Source organism: Nicotiana sylvestris, chromosome 11, assembly GCF_000393655.2.
Source record: "Nicotiana sylvestris chromosome 11, ASM39365v2, whole genome shotgun sequence".
In the NCBI taxonomy this organism is placed as follows: Eukaryota; Viridiplantae; Streptophyta; class Magnoliopsida; order Solanales; family Solanaceae; genus Nicotiana; species Nicotiana sylvestris.
This window is the reverse complement of record NC_091067.1, coordinates 152,829,514-152,845,215: the sequence shown is the minus strand read 5'-3', so window position 1 is coordinate 152,845,215 and position 15,702 is coordinate 152,829,514. Positions and strand designations below refer to the sequence as shown.

At 36.3% G+C, this 15,702-nt stretch overlaps 2 protein-coding genes across 4 annotated transcripts; one reads left to right on the top strand and one right to left on the bottom strand.

Moving 5' to 3' along the window:
• Positions 1-304: 304 nt before the first annotated feature.
• On the bottom strand, positions 305-2,109 carry LOC104241399 (GDP-mannose 4,6 dehydratase 1). Its single transcript, XM_009796335.2, has 2 exons — positions 1,279-2,109; positions 305-978 (listed from the first exon to the last, which is right to left on the bottom strand). The coding sequence occupies exons 1-2, from the start codon at positions 2,008-2,010 to the stop codon at positions 607-609; spliced, it is 1,104 nt and encodes a 367-aa protein (XP_009794637.1). The 5' UTR covers positions 2,011-2,109; the 3' UTR covers positions 305-606.
• Positions 2,110-4,631: 2,522 nt separating this feature from the next.
• On the top strand, positions 4,632-15,662 carry LOC104241400 (uncharacterized). Of its 3 annotated transcripts, XM_070161571.1 has the most exons (7): positions 4,632-4,714; positions 5,934-6,119; positions 6,824-6,994; positions 7,177-7,353; positions 13,784-13,954; positions 14,977-15,162; positions 15,429-15,662. In XM_070161571.1, exons 1-7 carry the CDS (start codon positions 4,697-4,699, stop codon positions 15,477-15,479), a joined length of 960 nt encoding a protein of 319 aa, XP_070017672.1. In that variant the 5' UTR covers positions 4,632-4,696; the 3' UTR covers positions 15,480-15,662. The 3 variants fall into 3 exon arrangements, with proteins under 3 accessions (XP_070017672.1, XP_070017673.1, XP_070017674.1); XM_070161572.1 differs by lacking the exon at positions 13,784-13,954; XM_070161573.1 differs by lacking the exon at positions 15,429-15,662 and having other exon boundaries at positions 14,957-15,037.
• The last annotated feature ends 40 nt before the right edge of the window (positions 15,663-15,702 follow it).

Sequence of the window (15,702 nt, the reverse complement as noted above, 5' to 3'; positions counted from 1 at the left end):
CCTGGCTGACTTCCCCTTCAATTTTTGCATTATTGTTTAGCTGTTTCTCCTAACATGTCAACCAAGGACTCTGTATTCTCTACATGCCTTTCTTTACACCAAAAGTGAAACAAAAAAATACAATTCGTCTTAACATTCTGAAGAGTATTATATCTGTCTTCAAAAACTCTTTGAGTTCCTCTCTGTCCACCATACACTGTATGAGATCTAATAAAACTGCGAGAAAGAAAAATTAATATCCCCTTTGTATGGGATCTAAATTTCAATTTGTTAGGAACATAGAAAAAATAATTACTGCTCCATAAGAGATGAAAATTTTGTTCTCAGAATTTTTTGACAACTGATACAATATGTTTGTATTCAAATGAACAACAGTACAAAAGACATTTCTTTCTATTTGCCTAAGCTTTGGTAGATAGAATTAGGACAAAGTTCCCCGATATCTTTGCTGTGTGAGGTAGTAGGTACCCGTTGAGGTACGAGTAAGTTGACCCGAAACTCACCTGAGTTAAAAAACCAACTAACAATACAAAATAACATGATGATGCCGCTCTTAAAACTGCAAATGGAAGTGTGACAATAGAGAAAACTTAATAATGTGATGAATCAAGGCTGTTGTTGAGCATCCATGTAACCAGCATCAACAAGAACTTTCTCCCTTTTAGCTAACTCAACATCCTCATCCACCATCATCTTCACTAATTGCTCGAACCCCACTCTGGGCTTCCAACCCAAAACATTCCTCGCCTTGCTCGAGTCTCCCTTTAGATTATCCACTTCTGTGGGCCTAAAGTACCTCTTATCAATCACCACATGATCCTTCCAATTCAATCCTACGTATCCGAACGCCACCTCCAAGAACTCCTCCACCGTGTGTGACTCCTCCGTTGCCACCACATAGTCATCCGGCTTCTCTTGCTGCAGCATCATCCACATTGCTTCCACGTAATCCCCGGCAAAACCCCAGTCCCTGGATGCCTGGAAAGTGCACAAATAGCCGCTTTTTATTTAAAGCATAGCTGAAAAACAAAAAGTTCAAAATTTAACTGGCTCTTTAAATTTTTAGAACTTCGAGCTTTCCAGTTAAAACCGCTACTTGGTGACATTCATATTTTTGAAAAATAACCGATGTCCTATAGTTTCAAATCCCAATAGTGAAACTGAAACTGCAGGGCATTACAGTGACTAATTTTATATTACTCGAGCTGAAAAGTAGTATATTTTTTATTACAGGAGCTGAAAAATTAATATTTTTGTGAAAACATTTCCCATTTCTACCTGCAAATTACCCAGGAACAGCTTGCTTTGTAGCCCGATTTTGATCCGACCCACAGCCCGAGTGATCTTCCGGGTCACGAAGTTCTCGCCCCGCCTAGGGGATTCATGATTGAAAAGAATACCATTACAGGCGAAGATCCCATAGGCTTCACGGTAATTAACGGTGTACCAATGCGCGGCGCACTTAGATACAGCGTAAGGAGATCTAGGATGAAATGGTGTGGTTTCGGACTGTGGCGGAGGAGTAGATCCGAACATTTCGGATGAACCGGCTTGATAATACCTTATGTGGGACCTACCAGTAGCGGAAATGTGAGAACGGACGGCTTCGAGAAGGCGGAGAGCACCGGTGGCAACGACGTCGGCGGTGTAATCGGGGATCTCGAAGGAGACGGCGACGTGAGATTGTGCGGCGAGGTTGTAGACCTCGTCGGGGAGAATCGTATCGAGCCAACGCCGGAGTGATGACGCGTCGGTAACGTCAGCGTAGTGGAGCTTCATACGTGCCTTGTGAACGTTGTGTGGATCGATATAGATGTGATTCACGCGTTGCGTGTTGAAATTGGAGGATCGGCGAATTAGGCCGTGGACTTCGTAGCCTTTGTCAAGGAGGAATTCGGTGAGGTAAGAGCCGTCTTGACCGGTAATGCCGGTGATCAGAGCTACTTTCCGGCGATCTCCATTTGAATCCGCCGCATCGGCGGGGATCGATTCAGATCTGTTGGATGCCATTTCTGTGAGATTCTGTATGGGGTTTGAGCTTTTCCTCTGAGGAGAGAAACATAAGTTTGTTTAAATCGGAAAAGATCAACTAAATAGTGCAAGTTGAAGGACACACACAAAAAATAAACATATTTGTATTTTTACCTATCTATAACCTTATTACTAAAAATGTGCATATTTCCATTATTACCCGCCATGTTTATATTTTTCCTACAAAATTTATACCATTCATTAAATACCCAATATTAAGAGCTGATTCCTTCCAAATTAGGCACCTACAAATCTGGGATAAATATTTGAATAGCTTATTCCTTCCAAATTAGGCGCCTAAAAATTTGGGACTAAATATCTTTTCATATTCACATCATATTTGTTTCCTTATGTGATATAGGAAGGTAAAAATTCCTAAAATAAAAAAAACTTTAAAGGTAATCCAGTCACTAAAGTCTTAATTCGGTCATTATTCTTCAGTTACGGATGAATAAAATAATATATTGTAAAGGACCAAAATGGAAACTTCATAATGGCCATATAAATGCATTAACGTATATAACACACAATTGTAGTGACGTGTTATCCTTAATAATTGTATAAAATAGTTTTTTTCAGTACAAATCCTTATCTACAAATTTTTTACAAATAAACTACAAATCAGTTTAAGTATTGTATAAAGTTGTATTGTTTTTAAGGGTATCTATAAAATTACTACATTTATACTACAATTAAACTATAATCTATGTTGAAAAACAATATTGACTACAAAATTTTCTCTGTATTTTTTGTGAAGAAGAAGGAAGAGAAGATGAAGTCTGATTTTATGTTAATATCTACAAAATTCCTACATTTATCTACAAATAAACTATAAATTAGTTTAAGTATGTATAAAGCAGTATTGTTTTTAAGGGTATCTATAAAATTACTACATTTATACTACAATTAAACTACGATCTATGTTGACTACAAAATTTCTATTCATCTACAAAATTCCTACAAATCAGTTTTAGTATTGTATAAAGCTGTATTGTTTTTAAGGATATCTACAAAATTACTACATTTATACTACAATTAAACTACAATCTATGTTGAAAAAAAATATTGACTACAAAATTTCTTTAAAAAAAACTACAAAATTTCTTTCAAGAAAACAAGAAATGTAGTTGTGGCCAATTCCAACTTGAAGAACTTTCATGTGTAAATTGTTTCCAGATTGTAGTTATAATGTAGGTTAAATGTAGTTAATTTGTAGTTTTTGTAAAATTTTGCAGACAATTTGCAGATTAATTGTGGATGTCACATTTCTACAATTGGCTCTTCATCTACAAAAAACTACAAATAAAAGCTGCCAAAAAAGCAATTCATATAATTCCAATCAAGAAATATGAGAAGAAGTTTAGAAGTGATTTAATATCACGTCTTTTCCATTAATTGGATCGACACTAACATATCGCTCATGCTGTTTTATGACAAATAAACCAACCTTTCTCTGTATTTTTTGAGAAGAAGAAAGAATGTAGAAGAGAAAGAAATGGGAAGGGGAAAACGACGCTCGTTAGATCTTACGAATAAATTGTTTCTATTTTTATATGAACGAACAAAATCAGAAGGGAAAGTTGGAAATCTTCAGATCTCTCTCTATGGATGAACTCAAAGTGAAAACCAGAAGGAGAAAAATCAAAAACCACCCTAGCTCCCAAGATAACAGTCGTTCCCACCTGAAAACAAAAATCAAACGAATCCTTTCTTCTTCGAAAAAAGGGCGTTTCAGTCAGATTTGAATTCCGTTAAATCCGTTTGAGGTCGTCGAGTCCAGGGGAGAGAGAAACGTGGGAGGTATGGGGGTGGGAGGAGAGAGAGGCGGGTAAACGAAAATGGGAGAATATACGCTCCTAAATTAACGCCTAATATAAATAAAGCATTAATTATGCCCATAATTTGAATTATGGTATAGAAATGGTAATTTGGTATGCTTAAATGTAATAAACACAAACCTTAAACATTGAGGGTAATAAAGTTTCATATATGGTATAGATAGGTAAAAATCCCAAATAAAAAATAGAAGTATTTGGATAAATTTGGTTTAATTTAACTAGAGTTTAAATTTTATGCACGATAAAGAATTAATCCAAATAGCCGCCCACCTAACAACTTAAACTAAAAATAGCAGGTGGAAGTATAATATTGGTGTAAAATTGTGTATAAGTAATGTATAATCCATGTATATGGCTAAAAAAGGTAAATAATGAATATGATCGGTTATTTGTGCAAAGATCCGGAATTTTTAAGGAGAGTGGCGAGAAGAAAATCCCCTATTAACTTAATTTATGTAAGAGATTCTATAAAAGGGCTTATTGTTTAAAAGGGAATTTTCCTCAGCAAAGATTTAAGGAAAATAGGGAAAGAATTAAAAACAATACAAGATTTACTTTTCCTCTATTTTTATAAACTAACCAAATTAATCTTAGCAATTCCATTGCTCTTTATGCTTTTCCTTCGTTTTCTTTTGTTTGGTCTAATGTATACCTTTTAATTTTTACCTGTCGTTTCATAAGGCAATGGATATAATTGAATAGTTAGAATATGTGGCAAGTTAATTTAAACTCCATAAAAATTAGAGGCTTATATAAACGAGACAAACACATAATTAACCTCTTCCCAAAAAAATTTCCAACATTTTCTCTCTTCTTTCTGCTCCAATATGGCGAAACAAAGGGAGGTATGTCTTTTATTTTGTTTTTATGTTATCTTGAAAGATTGTAAATTTTGTTATGTATTTCTCACATATTTGTTTTTCCTTTTCTTTTCTTTTGAAGATTGTTTAAGTTTTTTAATGGAATATGATCAGGAAGATAGAGTAGTTAATGTATCTTTATGAGTTGGAGATTTTGTTTCTCAGGATCCATTAAAAAAAAATATTATTGTACTTTTCTCTTGATATTTCTTTATTGATTTTGTTTCTCCTGCTGTGTCTTCTGTTTATGGCCTTCACGATTTCCTAAGGAATAACAATAATAATATTGAAATATGATTTTAAAAAAATTAGTATTAAATAGTGTTTTCTACATCATCATTAATGTTAAACATTAATTTATATGGTTGTTAGCGTGTATTTTAATTGTTGTAGAGATACCCTTATGATTCTCTTGTATCATTAGAGATTTCAACTCTTTTCTTTAATTAATAACAGGATACATTTATTCTTAATGTAGACATAAGTCATAAAACCCTTTTAGTCTTGTCTTATTATTTGTACAATGAAGTTGCATACATTATAAGAAATTACTTTCATCTCTTTATTCACTCAATTGTCACTCGTACTATATTTTAGTTTAAAAGCAATATATGAGAAATCATAACAATATCATAGGATGAAGAGCTATTCTTTCTCCCAAGTTCTATTTGCACATGAGTTGTTCGTGCGGGTCCATGTATATTGAGATGATTATAGGACGTGACTTGTTTGAGGGCATACTGGTCATGTTCCTATTTGCGTGTGATAAGGATCCATCCCCTAAGATATATCTTGATGGTGTACATGTTGTGGGGGTGTCGGGGCACGTTGTTGTAAAGTTTAAGTTTTTCTTTGGTTCACACTCGATGTCTAATATTTATTTTGGGGCCTAACTCCCATTGAAAGGTAAAATACGCAATATCAAAGGCAACTCCATTCACATGACTCGACCCAATACCTATGGTCTCCAAGTTAATTATCCTACTTTATGTATTTGGTTTTCCCAAAATTGTATCTAGAAAAAGGAACTTACTTGCATACTTCCCCAAATTACTCATAACCTTTCTCCTTGGACAAGTCAATGTAGTTTACACTATGCTTACTTATCCAACGCTTATATATCATCTCACATCACACATATCCGGTAACTCTATAGTATAATTGTTTAACTAATTAAACAGTTTTATTTTTTCTCTATATACAGAAAAATGGATCGACGTCTGTGCCTCAGTTTGGAGCTTGGGGTCATAAAACTGGTGACAATCTTAATTTTTCCATGGTATTTTCCCAAGCTCGTGCAAACAAGAAGCAGAATAGACATAATCTAGCACAGCACAACTTGGGAAATGAACAAGAGATTCTTGCCAAGCTCCAAGAAGTTTCACCCAGAGTAAGATTTTTTTCCTAACATCATAAAAATTCATTTATATATGCACAAATAACTTCATTTCATGCATTGCAATAATATAACAAGAGATGCACCTTCCTTTAGTAGTACAATCAGAGGGGGATGCAATGTATCGGCACCGGGTTCAACTGAACCCAGTACGACGATATCCATTTCAGTGTTGTTGGAATAAGTGGTACTAAAAGTATTTCTTTTTGACTTCTACGTCTCTCTTTGAAAATATAGACTGAAAGAAGCTTCTATTTATAGGACGCGTAGTATAAATTTATTTTTAAAAATTCATTAATATTGTAATATATAGCAATATGAACCCCTAACTTTTAAAAGACAATCGGTTCAATGCCAAATTTTTTAAAGGTTGAACCTATAAAACTTAAATCCTAGACCCGTCTCTGAGTACAATGGGAACTTATCTTTGGTAGTGCAACAGTATGAATACTGCTCCTTATTTTGTTAAGAATGCGGATATTAGTCCTAATTTGACTCTAAAATTTAACTCATGAGGTGACGATTGGCGTTAAGAGGAACCACCACCTTATCAAGATCATTTATCGATCTCCTTATGAAAGTTATTCTAACATACAATATATTTAACAATTAATTCACAGATAACCTTTCATATGTATTGCAGAGGGGAGGTAACTCACAATGTCATTGTCTAACTAATAGTTTTTCTGAATCTGTAGAAAGATAGCTCGACGCCAGTGCCTCAATTTGGAGCAGGGAATCAAAAGACTGAGGGAAATCCTGATTATTCCAAGGTGTCCCCGAAAGCTCATGCCAACAAGAAGCCACATAGACATGATTTAACACGCCGAAGCCTGGAAAATGAGAAAGAACTTGGCAAACATCAAGAGGTAAGAAATACTACTTTGTTTCTAATACTTGAACAATTCATTTACACATGCAGATGCATTTTCATCTAATGCATTATATAACTATCAAAACATTCATCTAACAATATTGTCGGGAGTTCCTTTAACATTTCATGTCTTCTAGGAATGGATAACTGATCATAGTGTTATTGTTAAATTTGTAGAAACGTCCAATGTCTGTGCCTCAATTTGGAGTGTGGGATCAAAAGAGTGGGGGTAGTCCTGATTATGCGAAGGTGTCCCCTCAAGCTCGTACCGAGAAGAAGCAGCATAAACATGCTTCAGCACGCCGCAAGTTGGGAAATGAACAGGAGCTTCGTAAGCACGAGGCTTCACCTAGGGTAAGAAATACTTGTTTCTTATGAGACTCGAGACACACTTCCTTTTAGTTATGTTTAACTGTGTGACCATCTCATCCAAATATTTAAGCTATTAGAGAGGAACCACTTCCATTTACTTAGTTATGTCTTCAACAAGTCATACAATAGAAGCTTGTCCATGGCATGCCTAAAGAACATAATTACCACACCCTATTCTGCATATGTGAATCAACAATCTTAGATCACAAGTAGTATGGCTTTTACTTAGGTGAGAGAATGGATATATATGTTTTTCCTTCACCACCTAAGGGGGTTCAACAGCGTTCCTACTTACCTCCCAAAAACACCCAACCAACCAGTTGGATGTGAAGCTGCTTTACGAGTACAAGTTGACAGCATCTTCTGGCAGTGAGGACGTGCTTCCTAGGAAATTAACTAGGAAAATGAGAAAGTGATAGTAATGCTTCTGCTTGGCACCATTTCAAGTACCTTAACTATTTTTTTCAGTTAGGTCCATGAGAATCATACATAGGTCAGGTCAGCTGTCCCAGACCATCGAGACTTTGTAAATCCATTTTCCCCAGTTAGGCTAGAAGTGTTTGTTAGTTGGCTAGGAAGAGAAAAGTAGAAAGGTTATAGAACTGTTTATTGCATACCATTTACCAAAAACAACCTCTCTACCTTCACAAGCTAGGAGTAAGGTCTATGTACAAACTGTTGCGGAAGCCAAATGTATATAGTATGAATGAGTCACAACTACTATACCAAAAATTATGGCAACCACCAAATAATAAATAAGACAGTAAAGCAACAATAAAAGGAACACCAGAATTTACGAGGTTCGGCCAATTTTGTCTACTTCCTCGGACACAACCAATATTTTATTCCACTCCAAAATACAAGTGAAATAATACTAAAGAGAGAAGATACAAATGTCTTAAGAAGATAAGAATGCAAATGAGAATTGTGTTTAAATCCTAAACATTAGGCCTCCTTTTATAGGGAAAAATTCTCAAACCCAAATTGTCACCCACCGATGTGGGACTTTTGACAATCAACAAATCTCCACCTTGGCAAAATTCCACATCTTCAACTTTCTCTTAATAACAAATTTTGGTTGGGTCTTCATCTTCAATCTTCAGTGTGCAACAATGTTGATCAAATCCAAACAATGTTGAAACTTGACCGCAGTCACCACCTTTGTCAGCATATAGCAGGATTCTCCGTAGTATGAATTTTCTTCACCGTGACTCCACCTTCTTCTATGATTTCTCGTACGAAATGATACCGAACATCAATGTGCTTCGTCCTTGCATGATAAACTTGGTTCTTCGCTAATTGAATAGCACTTTGACTATCACAAAAAATTGTGATACTTTTTTGTTCAACACCAAGCTCCTTTAGCAATCCTTGAAGCCAAATTGCCTCTTTCACAGCATCTGTAATAGCCATGTATTCTGCCTCTGTTGTAGACAAAGCAACTGTTGACTGCAAAGTAGACTTCCAACTAACTGGTGCCTTTGCAAAAGTAAACACATAACCAGTAGTTGATCTTCGTTTGTCCAGATCACCCGCAAAATCTGAGTCACAATATCCAACTACAGACTGATTGTCTTCCTGCTCAAAAACTAACCCGACATCTACAGTATTATGAATATACCGTAGAATCCACTTCACAGCTTGCCAATGCTCCTTCCCTGGATTGTGCATATATCTGCTAATAACTCCAACAGCTTGTGAAATGTCAGGCCTCATACAGACCATTGCATACATCAAGCTACCAACAACATTTGCGTATGGTACCTTTGACATATACTCTCGTTCAGCTTCATCTTTTGGCGACATAGTAGTACTTAGCTTAAAATGGGGAGCAAGTGGAGTACTAACTGGCTTAGTCTTTTCATCTATGCCAAAGCGCTGTAGTACTCTTTTCAAATATTCTTTCTGAGATAAACAGAGTTTCTTTGAACGTCTATCTCTTATTATCTCCATGCCAAGAATTTTCTTTGCCTCACCCAAATCCTTCATCTCGAACTCCTTCTTCAGTTGAATCTTCAACTTATCAATTTCTTCCGAATTCTTGGAAGTTATCAACATATCATCAACATATAGGAGAAGATATACAAAGGAACCATCTTCAAGCTTGCGCAAATACACACAATGATCGTATTTGCTTCTCTTGTACCCTTGCCGCAACATAAACTTGTCAAATCGCGTGTATCATTGTCTAGAAGATTGTTTCAATCCGTACAATGATTTTTCAAGTTTGCATACCATATTTTCTTTTCCAGCAACTTTGAATCCTTTTGGCTGAGTCATGTAGATTTCCTCCAAGTTTCCATGTAAAAACGCAGTTTTTACATCCATCTGAACTAGTTCCAAATCCAACTGTGCTACCAAAGCCAACATAATTCTAATGGAGGAATGTTTTACAACTTGAGAAAACACTTCATTGTAATCAATTCCCTCATTTTGAGCATATCCTTTGGCCACCAATCTTGCTTTGTAGCGAACATCTTCTTGGTTAGGAAATCCTTCTTTCTTTGCAAATACCCATTTGCACCCAATTGCTTTCTTTCCCTTTGAGAGATTGGCCAATCTCCATGTATGATTCTGATGAAGGGACTGTATTTCATCATGCATGACAATCCTCCACTTATCTTCTTCTGAACTTTGGACTGCGTCTTTATAAGTGGTAGGAACATCATCAGCTACAATTGAGGCGGCACAAGCAACCGTCTCTATAAGACGAACAAGTTTTGTTATTGTCCTTTTTGGCCTGCTAGTTGCAATTGATTCAAGTTGTTGTCGAGGTTCCTGAGTTGGAATCTCCCTCTCTACTGGCTCTTCTTCCAGAGGATAATCTTCATTTGTTTCCTCCTCTGCTTCTTGCGTAGGAAAAATAAATTTTCCCTCAAACTCCACCTGCTTAGAAGCACCCTCATTTTGTTTGGTATCTTCTGTTACCTTATTTACCATAGCAGATTCATCAAATATAACATCCCTGCTGAATATTAATTTCTTTGTCATAGGACACCATAAGCGATATTCTTTAACTCCAGAAGTAATCCCCATGAAAATAGTCTTCTTTGCCCTTGGATCCAATTTTAACTCTGTCACATGATAATATGCAGTTGAGTCAAACACGTGCAAAGAGTCATAATCTACAGCAGGCTTTCCATACCATTTTTCAAATGGTGTCTTGCCATCAATAGCAGCAGATGATAAGCGATTAATGAGGTGGCATGCATATGTAACTGCCTCAGCCCAAAATTCTTTTCCCAAGCCAGCATTGGATAACATACACCGTACCTTCTCCAGCAAGGTCTGGTTTATACGTTCTGCCGCTCCATTCTGTTGTGGTGTATGTCTGACAGTGAAGTGTCGGACGATGCCATCATTTTCACAGACCTTATTAAAATGATCATTTTTGTATTCACCTCCATTGTCTGTGCGAATACACTTGATCCTCCTGCCTTTTTGATTCTCCACCATCATTTTCCATTTGAGAAAAATTCCCAACACTTCATCTTTGCTCTTCATTGTATACACCCACAATTTTCGGGAAAAATCATCAACAAAGGTTACAAAATAGTGCTTCCCACCTAATGAAGGTGTTTTGGGAGGACCCCAAACATCATAGTGTACATAATCCAAAATACCTTTAGTATTATGGATCGCTGTACCAAATTTAACCCTTGTTTGTTTCCCTTTGACACAATGCTCGCAAAACTCCAAGTTGCAAGCCTTTACTCCTTTTAACAATCCTTGATCTGATAAAGTTTTCAAGGGTTTACCTCCAGCATGTCCCAAGCGCATGTGCCATAGCCTGGTTGCTTCTGCCTCTTTTTCGTCACTGGATGTTACTATCGCTGTCCCAATAATTGTACTACCACGATAACGGTACATGTTATTGTTCTTCCGATTGGGCTTCATTACCACTAGTGCACCGGAGCATACTCTCATCACTCCATTTTCTGCAATGATTTTGAACCCTTTTGATTCTAGGGCTCCCACAGAGATGAGATTCTTCTTCAAATCCTGTACATATCGAATATCTGTTAATGTTCTGATCATTCCATCATGGTTCCTTAATCGTATTGAACCAATGTCATATGAGGTAAGAGGGCTGTTATCTGCTGTGTGGATGACTCCATATTCTCCTTCTTGAAAATCCACGAACCAGTCCCTGTTGGGACACATATGATAGCTACAAGCCGAGTCCATCAACCATATGTCTGATGATGTTGATGGCTCTGTTGTAACTAATGAGAAGTCTAAATCATCACAATCGGCTACATTTGAATCCATAATGGCCTTTCCATTGTTATGTTTGGTCTTATTCTTCAACTTCGGACAGTCTTTCTTCCAGTGTCCCTTTTCTCGACAAAAGGCACATTCATCTTTGCTGGGTCTAGATCTTGACTTGGATCTTCCCTTCTTTGTCCTCATTTGATTTTGAGGACGATCTCTCACAACCAGTGCTTCTCCTTCTCCGCCCTTTTGTTTTTCTCTTTCTTTGTTCATAGTTGTACAAAGTCGAACAAACTTCTCTGAGAGAAATTTCGTCATTCCCATGGAGTAAAGTAGTTTCAAGGTGCTCGTACTCATCAGGAAGTGACCCCAATAACATCAAGACCAAGTCACCATCATCAAAAGTTGCATCCATATTTTGCAAATCTGTGACCAACTTATTGAAACTGGTGATATGTTCGTTCATTGTGGTACCAAGAACATAGGTGAAGCGAAACAGTCTCTTCTTCATGTACAATTTATTTTGACTGTTTTTCTTCAAAAATTTATCCTCCAGTGCTTTCCATAATTTACTTGCAGAAGTTTCCTTTGTGTATGGATATTTCTGCTCTCTAGCAAGGTAGGATCGAATGGTACCGCAAGCAACACGGTTGATAATTCTCCAATCTTCTTCTCCAATAACATCTGGTCTTTTTTCTTCAATGGCAAGATCTAGCCCTTGTTGAAAAAGAACATCTAGAACCTCGCCTTGCCACATCCCAAAATGTCCTGATCCGTTAAAAATTTCTACCGCAAATTTCGCATTTGACACAATTCTTGTCATAAGCGAAGATGTCAATGATGACGTATTGTTGACACTTGATGTAGATTCTTCTTGTTTATTGTCTCCCATCTTTGACACAAATATTATTTAATAGCTGACGACAAAAATCAAGATTATTTCCTTTCTGGTGTGGAAGATCAGACTAAGCTGCAACCACAGAGCATACTCAGACAGAACCTTGACTCAGTTACCAAAATAAATCTTTTCTGATATGGAAGATCAGACTATGCTGTAACCACAGAGTATACTTAGACAGTACCTTGGCTCTGATACCAATTGTTGTGGAAGCCAAATGTATATAGTGTGAATGAGTCACAACTACTATACCAAAAATTATGGCAGCCACCAAATAATAAATAAGACAGTAAAGCAACAATAAAAGGAACACCAGAATTTACGAGGTTCGGTCAATTTTGCCTACTTCCTCGGACACAACCAATATTTTATTCCACTCCAAAATACAAGTAAAATAATACTAAAGAGAGAAGATACAAATGCCTTAAGAAGATAAGAAGGCAAATGAGAGGTGTGTTTAAATCCTAAACATTAGGCCTCCTTTTATAGGGAAAAATTCCCAAACCCAAATTGTCACCCACCGATGTGGGACTTTTGACAATCAACACATACTACCCTCCCAAGACCCCACTTGTGGGAATGCACTGAGTATGACGGTATGTTGCTGTTGTTGTTGTTGTTGCTACTACTTCTCCATTTTACTACATCAATTATGCTACTGGTGATTTGAGATTAGCAGTTGTCACCAGTCACTTGGAGAGAACTATTCATAGACATGTCCAATCTGTATCCAGGATAAGAATAGATTTTAAGAAAAGTAAACAAAAATACATATATTTATACCAATACTGAATGCATCTGAGAAAGGTTCAACGAAGAGATCAGAATTTAAATTGCACTGTCACGAGTTTTAATTCAATATCTCTGGTAATCCTAATCAAGTTACATTTCCTTCTTCTATTAATTTTATAAAAAGGAAAAAGAATAAGTAAGGTATGATTGGTGAATGACAAATTTTCTGTTGCAATATCTTTAGAGCACAATTTTGTTGTAGCGACAACATGCATATTATCTGGTCAGTAAGTTAACTTCACTTTTTACCACTATGTTCATCATGTTTTCTGTTAGTTAATGTGCATTGACCACGAGAATATAAATTTCTAGAAAAGACAAACTATGTTTCCCATGAACATCATTCATGACCTTTTTCCAAATTTCATAAATATCATTCATCATAGTTTTTTATGATATATTTAATGATTCAAAACTTATAATATTTCAAGTCTTCCACAGAGTGGGTTAATCTAGTGCCATCGTGTCACTGAGAGTTTTTTTTTCCTTCTCTTTCTGAATTTTAAGAAAAATAGTCCTGTGGCCATGCCTCAACATGGAGCACAGGATCAAAAGACGGGGGACAATCCTAATTATCCCATGGTGTTCTCCCAAGCTCATGCTAAAAAGAAGCAGCATAAACCCCACAGCCTGGGAAATGAACAAGAGCTTGGCAAGCGCCAGGACGTCTCACCGATGGTAAGGAAAACTTTGTTTCCTAAACTCATGAAAGTTCATTTACATATGCAGATACATAATACTTTGGAGAAAACTTTCCTTTAGTCATATAATACGACTTTTCTTTGGTTTGGTAAAAGCATGATAAAATCCACAAGATGAGTATCATAAAAATGTGAATATTAACATGAATGTTCTACCATACATAGAAGATAAAATGAGATAACGTCACCTGGATAGTTTGGTGATATCCTGCGTAGACTCTCTATGTGAACTGAAACACAGGACAATATGATGTTGGCTTACCTCTAAATTTGGCATAGATCTCCATATGCATTGGTATGTTGTTACGGCAATATGATCATTGAAAGTGATAAAAGAAGATGAGCTATACCTAAAATCACATGACTAGAAGTTATCTCAAAGATCTACAATATCTCGGATCAGTGCATTATATAACATCCCTCATTAAAATAGTCATTTTCCTCCCTTCCTATTTTTACAGTTTTACAGTGATGGCCACAAATAGAAACTGTTATTTGTATTTGACGTGTTCTCTTCTGTTCCATATGTCATTGGTATGGATGTAAGAAAAAGGAAATTGAACCATACCTAAGATTAAACTATTCCGGTATTCCTTAAGTAGCAACACTTCATTTCTTTTCCTACATCCTTGCATTAAACTGAAATTGCAGTAGTCAATGTGGATTGTTGAATTTCAATAGAATGCATATAGCCTGCTAAGAATGAAAAATTGTTTTGACAGTAACACCAGCCACTGCCAGAAACAACAAGTGATCATTACTGCACCTAGATGTCTTACTTCATATGTGAATCTATAACCTTTACAGTAATCTCTCCCTCAAATTGCTTATTTAGCTAATGAGTAATGTATTCATTATGTTCACAACTTTAATCATGCACTGCAAAGTTGTATTAGTCATGAATTCCATAATAATCATCCATAAAATACTATGAGCTTTGTAAACGGAAAATACTCACAAGCTCTTAATAACTTATCAGATGGTTTTCTAAATCTGTAGAAAACTGGTTGGTTGTCTGTACCTCAATTTGGAGAGTGGGATCAAAAGACTCCGAGCGAGACCAATTATTCTGTGGTGTTCTCTCAAGCGCGCGCCAACAGGAAGCATCACAAAAGTGATTTAACTTATCGTAGCTATGATTTTGAGCAGGACCTTCTTTGCAGGGAGCGAGAGCAAGCTGCCAGGGTAAGACATCCTAAACTCAAAAAAAATTGTGTTACACGGTAAACGCATCTTCAATACTATGCATTATAAGATTCTCAAGACAGAATTTCCTCAAGTAACTGAACATAAGTGCAGATTGGGGTTTGTTCAGATCCATATTCGTACTTGCTTAACGCCCTAGGATCAGAACATGCCAAACATTATATACCAACATAGCTTCCATATACATTGTAGTTATGCAAGTTGTAACCGTACCTCTAATCATTTTGGACATGTCCTTTGTGCAGAGGAAAAAGAACAAGTTCCTGACCTATCTTAGTTGCTGTCTTCCTGTATGATGCCGTGGTTTTTTAGTGTGCGCGAGCAGCCTCCTTTTAACAGTCTTGACCTGACTATTTCTCTCATGTGTTCTTAAAAGTAAGCATGAGAGAGTTTTATCAATTTTTCAGTAGGGTATATGTATGCATCCAAGCCTCTTGCTTGGAGTAAAACTCAAGTAAATATAGCAGTGTTACAATCAATAGCTATGTGATTCTTGGTATCTGTTTATTTTCTGCATAA

Excerpts from the sequence above, each read along its gene's own strand:
- LOC104241399 (XM_009796335.2), bottom strand. The coding sequence starts at position 2,010 with ATGGCATCCAACAGATCTGAATCGATCCCCGCCGATGCGGCGGATTCA. Across the intron at positions 979-1,278 it reads TGTTCCTGGGTAATTTGCAG|GCATCCAGGGACTGGGGTTT; the intron begins GTAGAAATGGGA and ends TGCACTTTCCAG.
- LOC104241400 (XM_070161571.1), top strand. Across the intron at positions 7,354-13,783 it reads AGCACGAGGCTTCACCTAGG|AAAAATAGTCCTGTGGCCAT; the intron begins GTAAGAAATACT and ends CTGAATTTTAAG. Across the intron at positions 13,955-14,976 it reads GCCAGGACGTCTCACCGATG|AAAACTGGTTGGTTGTCTGT; the intron begins GTAAGGAAAACT and ends CTAAATCTGTAG.